Genomic DNA, 9,573 nt, shown 5'->3' with positions numbered 1-9,573 from the left:
CATAGTTAACCATTTTGAGCCTTTAAAAAAATTAATTAAAAAAAAAACTTTTCTTTGTCAAACTTATCATCTTGACCCACTCCGATTTGGAGTATTACCCAATATCTTACAAGTTCCATCACCTATTTATATTTGAGAAAAATGTAAATAATTATTTTGTATAGTGAAGTTATGCCCAACAAAACAAAAAAAAATTGTGGTTTCAAAAAAAAAAATAACAATAATAGGTGAAATCCACCTTGCAACTTCAAAAAAAAAAATTCTTCTGCATTTTTCTCAAACATACACTTTGTTTTCTTTATTTCCCTTCTTTGTTAGCCATGTCTCTAACCTACGTTACGTCCTAATAAAAGTCCTTCTTGATTTTAGGAAACTATAGTCTGAAGTAGAAGCTAGTTATATGGGTTAAAAAGATATAGTGATGCATGAAAGAAAAATAAATAAATAAATAAATTGGGTTGACTAGCATTTTTATTTGACTTGAGATCGTATTACTTCTAAGCTGAGGGCATATTTCTTTCATCTTGGTGAGAGCATGTAATATCACTTCTTGATTATTTTCTCTCAATTACCATTCATTGGAGTGACTATTTTTATTGGGTTTAATTTCTTTGTGAGAGTGTTACTACTTCCAGTGAGATTTTGGAGTTTGACATGTCATTCTTGAAGGTAGCTATGACAAAGTCTACTGGGCTGATTCATGTGGATGGTTGATGTGGGTGTGATATTTCTTTAGACTTGAGATAATGCTTATACTTTTATTTTATTGTTATCATTAGTCTGATTGAATAAACAAGAGTGTTTAAAAAAAAAATCATTTTGGATGTGAATTTTGTTTTCACTTTATTTGCTAGGGACTAGCAATAAGCTGGTTGGGGAGTGTGTTGAGTGTTAGAAAATGTATATTTATAAAGGAGAAAATCGTCATTTTACACTTCAAGTTTTACTAACACCCTTACTTTTATGTATTTAACCTTTTTTTGATTTAATTCCGTGTGTTTTATTTTAATTAAGTATTTTATGTATTTTAGGGGCATCATAGTCATTTCACAATAAACGAGAGATCAGACGGCAAAATTGACATTACTTTTGAACTCAGGACGGTCAAAAACCTTAGAATAAGCATAAAAGGAAAAATGGCATTGTTCACATGTACAGTATTGTCCACGTTATTGTTCACGACACTGTTCATATAGACGGATCGATGATGTGGCATTGACCGATGATGTGGCATTGACTGATTAGGTGTCACGATCTTGTTGGACTAAAATTTTTATGCACTGTTGACTGATGACATGGCAGCATATCAGTGGACCAAAAATCTCGCATATGGTACATGCATTACACAGGATTATTTTCAACCAAACCGCGTCACTGTTCAACCTGGGTCAAACTGTGTTACTGTTCATCCGTGTGGTCAAACCGCGTACTGTTGACTGATCACGTGGTGCAATTCTGAGCGTCCAAACTATTTTTAATCCGATGGCCATGATTTACTCCATGTATCTATAAAAAGGAGACCTCCCCCCCCCTAATTTAATATCTCTGAATTCATTTTTGAGATCCATTTTCTGTAATTCCTTCTCCATCTTATATTTTCTACATATTTTAATAAATTCTCATTTTGCCCCTAGTTCAATTATGAGTGGCTAATTTTCTTTCAAGGTTGGGTTGAAGGTGAAGTCTCAACATGTGTCATGGGCTTTATTTGGCAAATTTACTTTCTCTTCCCCTCTAATTTTTGTGGATGTTTTGACTTCTCGTCGATAAATAATACTAATCTTGTCTAGTACCGCCTTGGTTTCACCGGCCCCCTAGTACAAGGTTATTATTATTTGACACGATAAGCCCTTAGCACCATATTGATTAGAGCGTGATTCATGAGGTGTGGATTCCCCCCTCATGATTTAATTGGCATTAATAAGGATTATTTAGCCCATGATGCATGTTGATACAGATCCAGATACCCAAGTACGTCATCACAATAGATTTCTCTTCAATTTATTCTCGCCATTTCAATTCCAATTTTAGAATTTATTCTCGCTATTTCAATTCCAATTTTAGGATAATCCAAATCATTTTCACCACAAATCCAACCACCCATTTACAAAATTAATTTTACACACAATTAAAATCCACCTCCTCGTGGGATCGACACTCGTCACCATTAATCTACTCTACAATAGATTCGTGCGTTTGCGAGTTTAATAAAATTTGCACAACAGTTATTGGTGTAAATTTCCCTTTCTATTTTGATATCAACGTCGTCTAAAAATTTCCATAGCTATTTTAGCTCCATAACATGTTATATATAACTCACGGAAGCTTGTAATTTTGGAGATGAAGATAATCGCCTGACAAGCGCCAATAATAGTAACAGAAATCGTTATTCATATATTTAGGAATCTTTTTATGCATTGATAATATAGATCACTCAACATGCAGCGGAATAAATAAATCTTTTTTTTAATTTGAATTTTTCTAATTTGATGGATTTTAAGGAATGAGATAAATTCATATTAGCTGTCGAATTTTTAAATACGAAATGGCTAACTTGGCGAAGTTTTTTCACATAAGCTGAACATTCTCACATTTGGCAGGTCATTCTTCAAGAACTCATTTACAGTTAAAAAGAAAAATTCTAAGCCACTAAAAAATAAAATAAAAAGAACTCGAATATTTGAACAGAACATGTTAAAAAATCAACTTCTTCATTGCATATATAAGAATTCGAATGAGGCAATTAAGTATCTACCATTTAACTAATAAATAATTTATTTTTTAAAAACCATGATACACAAATATATATAAAATATTTTCAGTATGTCTTCTTTCATAGGGAACCACTTGCTTCCATTCCAAGGATTGCCAAAATGGTAGCCAACCATTTTCATTGCACCACCTCTTGGAGGACTCCAAAAATCATTTTACTATAACAGCAACAGCCAATGGTGGAGAAATCTTTTTGTATTATTTTCTAAATTCAACACAAAATAGTCTCCCACCACAGAGCTATTTTCCAAATTCACCGAATCGAACTCTGAAAATCCAATCAAGCTTTGGTTTATAAAGCCAAACTCATTGCTTAATTAAAGCTAAACAGAAAATAATACTTCCATTTGCTGAAGATTTTCCTAGAGTCCTCATATGTTTCTCTGTTTACTTGTCTACAAACAGCAAACAAGAATTTTGCTATTTCATATCAGTGTCACACAATAAAATAATTAATTAAACAAAATTACCTCATTCACTTCTTTCATTGAATATCCAAATAGTCCTTTCATCTACAAGTAGCAAAATAAGCCTCTTGAATATTCCCCCTCCTCGTCAAGCCTTTCAGTTGTTTTCATGCAAACACCATCAATTGACTCTTATCATTCTCCCTTCGGGAACTGAAAACATGTACTCCAAACTACAAATGCAATGTTTCATCAACAAAACAAATAGCAGCAGAACTTACTAATTGCTGCAAATGGATTTTACATTATCCGCAGAATGTGTAGATCATATCATGTGTGCCTTTTAGAGAACTTGCTCAGGGTTTTCTATGTAAAAATGCAATTACAAGCTTCCTTTGAACAAACAGAACCCTAACGAGAAAAAGAGAGAGTATTCATAAGGTTTTTGCCTTTTTCTAGTATAACAGGAAATTCACCTTCACAACAATGTGAATGCCCTTCCGATACAGCAACAGTTACATGGTCCCTCCACATTGAATTGTGGGGGGGAATCAAAACAAAAATCTTAATAAATCAGCAACCTCTAACAGCTTCAAAATCGCAACCATATTTGCAGGTCATCTAATCATAAGCCTTCTCCCAGTCATCAACCACTTCTGACAGCTCCGTTTCACTAAAACTTGAAGCAGGCTGCCCTGCCACATTCACACTGCTTGCATTTGATTCACCCCCTTTATTGGATTGACTTGCTGACTGTTTTGCAGGTTCTTCAGTTCTAATAGATACAGGAGATGAATAAGACAATGTTTCAGAGTCCAGGACACTCCACCGGTTTATTGATGCCACAATTGGAGCTTCTTTATTTTTCCAGGCAGACGCCTGCACATCTCCAGAACCAGCAGAAGACTCTTCTTCACCCCATGAATCTTCTCTCCAAGCCATCTCTTGAACTACAGCCTTTTTCCACGGATTTCCTCTCTGGGAAGAAAGGGCTGCTCCCACTTCCTTGACAGTTCCAGGTCCTCCCCATGCATTAGCAGTCGAAGGTGCACCAACATTCTGGACCACAACAGCTCCATAATAAACTGATCCATGATCCAATCTCCTTGTAGCAGTTGCTGCTCGTGCAGGATCACTAAATACAGCCAATGCGTTCTTGTCGTTCAACCAAACCAGTTCACATTCCCCTCCAAATCTCAATACAAGAGCACTTATATCTGACTCCCTAGGCAAATCTAGAAAGGAAACAACAAGCCTGGGATCCATATCTACTAGTGGATCAAACACTGGCGCATGAGGAGCGTTTACAGTGGTGGCACCCTTAACCCCAATCACCCGAGGTGGAGGCTTGGACTTGGGTGTAACATGAACCACAATAAAACGCTTTGGCTCCCACCCAGCAGGATTGACAGCTAGCTTCCATCTCTCAGCTATCAGCCTTACTGCATCCCTCTTATCCTTCAGCATTGGACAGAAAACATGAACCTTAAGAGCATTTGTAGACCCTCTGTTCTTGCCGAGCACCAAGAATTTGCATCTTTCCTCCACAGAGAGCACCCACTTTGGATCACGCCTATAAAGATCAGCAAGCAACTCAGTCACAGCACTCTCTCCAAAATGAAGTGCATCCAAATTTGGGGTAGTGATTTCAAAAGCATCCGCAAGAACCCGTTTACGCTCCAACTTAGCACATTCATCATCACACATAAGCTTCCTCTGCCCTAGGGGAATTTTCTTGCCTGTCGATTCCACGGGTTGAAGTGGTGCTGGCAACTTCTGGACAATGGAGGCTTCATAAACGGTATCAGAACTATAACCAGAACTGCTCCCTCCAGCATCACAGGGAACACTTGCTGTAATCCGGCCGCAAGAACAATTGATTGTGACAGGGAATTCGCATCTTACATCAGGACAAAGAGCAGACGGATGGCATAGTGCAGTACATGTATGCCGGCAATCCCTCCTTGGAGCACCACACACCTGCCCACAAGAAGCCTTTGAGCCTGGTTCAGAATTGCAGGCAGTATCACAAGGAGGCGGGTGACAAGTTCTGCCACATGCATGCATACCACATTGCCTCGTCTTGCCACAGAGCTTGTTACATCTAATATCCTTTGAGCCACAAGGTACATTCCTCAAAACCACGTGCCCCCCAATGCACTCCTTTGCTATAGGCACAGAACAAGGTGGGCAGTCCCCAAAATGGCAACTGTGAGAAGCTGAATGGCCACAGGGCTGAGGAACGGAGCATGGGAGCTGACATGAAGGAGGAGGTGTACCACAAGGCAATGGAGGTGGAAATGAAGTTCTCCCACAGGCACATGTCAAATCAGTAAAGATTGTTTCAAGGCAAGGAGGACAATGGCCACTGTGACACAGTGATTCACAGGAATGCTGTCCACACCTCAGCTTCTTTCCACAAGCCATTTGACAAAAGTGTGGATCCCAATCTCCGGAGAGAAGGCTGTTAGAGCTAGAGAGAGGGCAGCACCGCTCACTACACCGGTGCCTCCCGCAATTCTTCTTTCGTCCACAAGCTTTCTCACAGGTGAAATTCTCACCCCCTGTTGTTCTGTAGCATTCTACATTTCGGGAAGTTGATCCACAACGACACTTTTGGGTGACTGCAGCTAAACAAGGAGGACAGTTCCCAGCATGGCACAACTCATCACAATAGTGCAGCCCACAAGCAAGTGGTTTGCCACATTTCTCTGAACAAGCTGGAATTGGGTCCAAACAACTCTTCCTTTGCTCCTGCAAGCTCATCTTTCCACAGAAACAAGACTTGATCTTGCTTGGCAACAATTCACAATCTCCACAAGGACCAGGATGGCAAATTTCTCCACAGCTATGATGACCACAACTAAGCTTTTTTCCACAAGTTGAACTACATGAAAAAACTCCAGCTTCTGCTTTCACCTCCCCCTTTACAGCCATGTCTCCACAAAGTACAACCTCCACCTTTTTCTTGCAGAAACATGAGGCATTGACAAGAACCCGACAAGGACCACAAGGACCTACATGGCATATCTTCTCGCATTTGTGACGCCAACATTCAAGATGCTTATTGCAGTGCTGACCACACGTTAGAACAGACTTCCGATCAAAGCATCTAGTTGTAATCATTTTCTTTCCACACGGACACAAACGTGGTGGAGCAAATGCCTTACAAGGAGGACATGGACCAGGATGGCACTGCAAGACACATTTGTGAGGACAAAGATCCTCCTCACTCCCACCAGCACTGGAAATCTTACTCTCAAGTGGCTTACCACAGGGTTCTCCACATGAATGCGGAGTCAAATAAAAATCAGAAGTTGGGTCTGTCCTCTTCCCACAGAAACAAACATATCGAATCTCCTTTGATGATGTGAGCTGCACAGATTGACAACCCGGGCAGCGCCAGTTAAAGCCTTGACTCCTTTCTGCTGACAAATCAGCAGATGTGGGTGCACGTGCCCATTTCTTGATGCAACTCAGATGAAAAATCGAGAAACAACTCGAACAAGACCATATTGGTGCAGACCTCTTAACCATATCATAACAGATCATACACTCCACTTTACTTTTCATGAGCTTGTCTTGAATCTCTTGCAAAAGCTGTGGCAAATCCAGGTCCTTTGGTAGCTTCTTATCCTGATTCTCACCCCTTGCCCTCCCCCTGTGATGATTTGTGAATTGCCCATTTTGAACTCTAGGGGCAATGTTTCTGCTATGTTGATTATCATCCGGAGTGGGCATATTTCTGCTATGTTGATTATCATCCGGAGTGGGCATATTTCTGCTATTTTCAACCACACCATTCATCGTATTCGGATTGATGCTCTGAGGTGGTGGATTCACAACTCTAGCTGGGGATCCTCGTGGGACCCATTCCTGGCGGGCGCTTCGGGCAGGATTTCTAGTCCCATCCCTTCTATCAGAGCTCATTCTTCTGGATTCAGAAACAACAAATCTCTTATCCGTATCCACAAATGCTAACCAAACTGAACAACACTATCCAATTGAAATTGAACCAAACCCCAAGCTTTAACTCCTCAGAAGCTACAAGAAATGATAAGACGGAAAAAAATATATTATATTGGAGTCGATTACCCAATAAAGAGAACCCGAACACTCAGTTTTTTGCAATTGTCACAGCATTAAATTCGAACTTCAAACATCAGATGATTATACGAATTTGAACTTCAAAAAAAGAAATCAGCAAAAAGAAATGAAAAAAAAAAAATCAAGGGCCGAAAAAAAATTGTAATCCCTAGATATATTCGCAGCCACATATCACAAAAATAAATTTTAAAAAATGAAAATCAAAGCTACAGAAAAATATAACGAGAAAATACCTGATCAATCCAAAGAAGTTTTCAGAAGCGATTAGACGCCGGTCTCTACTTTCTCGATGATATTATATCGGTGTGGTTTTATTATTTACTTATACAGGCTGCCTCTGTAGAGGGACAGATTTTTTGCTTGGGCCTTACGGGGGCTTGGGGCTTGTCGTTTATAGTTTTCCTTTCTATTTATATAGTTATGTAGAGGTTGCTGAGAGTAAAGTAGAACTAATCTGGACCGTCGATTTGTGTCTGTTGCTAAACCGCCATCGGGTGAAGTACGTAGATAATAATAGTTTATAGATTACGTGCTGGGCAAGCAGGTGGGGCCCGCTTCAAACCGAAACATTCTACTTGTCACACGCACGAGCTTAATGCCCACGATAGCAATAGATTGTAATTAAAACGAGGAAGGAATGAAAAATGTTAGAATAAATTATTTATTTATATTATAAAAATTAGAATTAGAATTATAAAATTAGAATATATTTTTATTAATGCATAATACGCTATGAATGCCTTTTATTAAAGCCAATGGGTATCATGATGATATACTCATATACTGTAATTGCGATTTCAACCGAACGATGTCATAACCTTGCACTGATCTTGCAGAGCTAAAAATTTCACACACTGGACCACTAAAATTTTCAAAAATTAACAAAATTTATCATTACATTATATTATTATTAAATGTCATAATCTTATGATCTTATGACAATTTTTTTTTTTGGGAGAAAATCTTGTTATCACTTATCAACATTTTTTTTTTTTTGAAAATGTCAATTTGTTTGGCAAGTTTTTTATTTGCTTTTGTATTTTTTTATTTTTTTGATATCACTTGTATTAAGTTTAACCTAAACATAACTAAACAAAGCACTCTGTTAAAAAAAAAAAAAGATGATCTTACTTGGATAAAAACATAATCATTAACTAAATAGTTTAATCAAAATATAAAAATTCCAAAAAATCAAATAATCAAATAATTCAAAAAATTCAGAATATCAAATAGTTAGTCAAATCATAAATAAATTTATGAGATATAAATTTTAAATAATAAACTCATAGCATATGAGTGCGAAGTGGATGCGTGATGCTCACTCAACGGCCGTACGATACGAGGGATCAACGAAGAAAGCCACCGTGCTGACTCATCAGTCATGCTTGACTGCGTCTGCTTGTGATGCGAGCCTAGCTTGTTGAAGAAGCACATGGGCCCCCGACGCTTCAAAGCATGCAACACCTTTATCAGTATTATTATTATTTAATTATAGTTGAAAAGTCAAAGAATGAAAAGCTTTGAACCAATAATTTTTTAAAAATAATATTAAAAAAAAAGTTATGCATGAAATGGACTTAACATAATCGTAAAAAATTTCCAAATCTTGGTTCAAACAATTTTATTTTCCTGCCACCATATTTATTAAAAAATAAAAAATAAATAAATCAGCATCGCAAGAATGTTGTTGGTGGATGCTCCAAGACGACCCATAAGATCGCAGGTACAAATGCAAGTCCCTTTTCGAGGCACATTCTAAGGCTCATTATACCTAAAAATTATGAATGTCATTAATACATAGATTATAAGGTTGTATTTTTTTTATAAAGGTATTGTAATTTTTAAGTTATTGTTTTTATAAAAAAAAATATAGTTATAAAATAAAAGTTAATAGTATATAGTAAAATAATTTTGATAAAAATAATAAAAATATTATACTTTTTTTAATCATACAAGTGTGGATTAAATTAGTTTAGTTTTTAAAACAAAATAGTTAGTGTTTACCAAACATTTTAATACTATAAGTTATTAAATCAACCTATCTTTTTAGTTTAGGATGAAAAACGAGTACCGAACTAAAAAAATTAAAACTGCACTAAATCATATCAAAGAAAAACCTATAAAATTTTTAGTATCGAGTAGATAATAGTTATTGTAACTTGAAAGTTTAATTAATATGATCTCATATAGGGGTGAGCATTTTACCCGACCTGACCCGAAAAATTTCAAGTTCGGGTCGGGTTAGGTCGGAATTGAAACCCAATTGGATTAAAAATTGCAAACACGA

General features: G+C 37.2%; 1 protein-coding gene across 1 annotated transcript; it reads right to left on the bottom strand.

The window, feature by feature from the left end:
* Positions 1 to 3,426: 3,426 nt before the first annotated feature.
* LOC102629412 (NF-X1-type zinc finger protein NFXL1) lies at positions 3,427 to 7,687 on the bottom strand. The gene is made up of 2 exons (XM_006485735.4): positions 7,520 to 7,687; positions 3,427 to 7,223 (listed from the first exon to the last, which is right to left on the bottom strand). Exon 2 carries the CDS (start codon positions 7,107 to 7,109, stop codon positions 3,801 to 3,803), a length of 3,309 nt encoding a protein of 1,102 aa, XP_006485798.2. The 5' UTR covers positions 7,110 to 7,223; positions 7,520 to 7,687; the 3' UTR covers positions 3,427 to 3,800.
* Positions 7,688 to 9,573: the final 1,886 nt, after the last annotated feature.

Source organism: Citrus sinensis, chromosome 3 (genome assembly GCF_022201045.2).
Source record: "Citrus sinensis cultivar Valencia sweet orange chromosome 3, DVS_A1.0, whole genome shotgun sequence".
NCBI lineage: Eukaryota > Viridiplantae > Streptophyta > Magnoliopsida > Sapindales > Rutaceae > Citrus > Citrus sinensis.
This window is presented reverse-complemented; position numbering and strand designations above follow the sequence as displayed.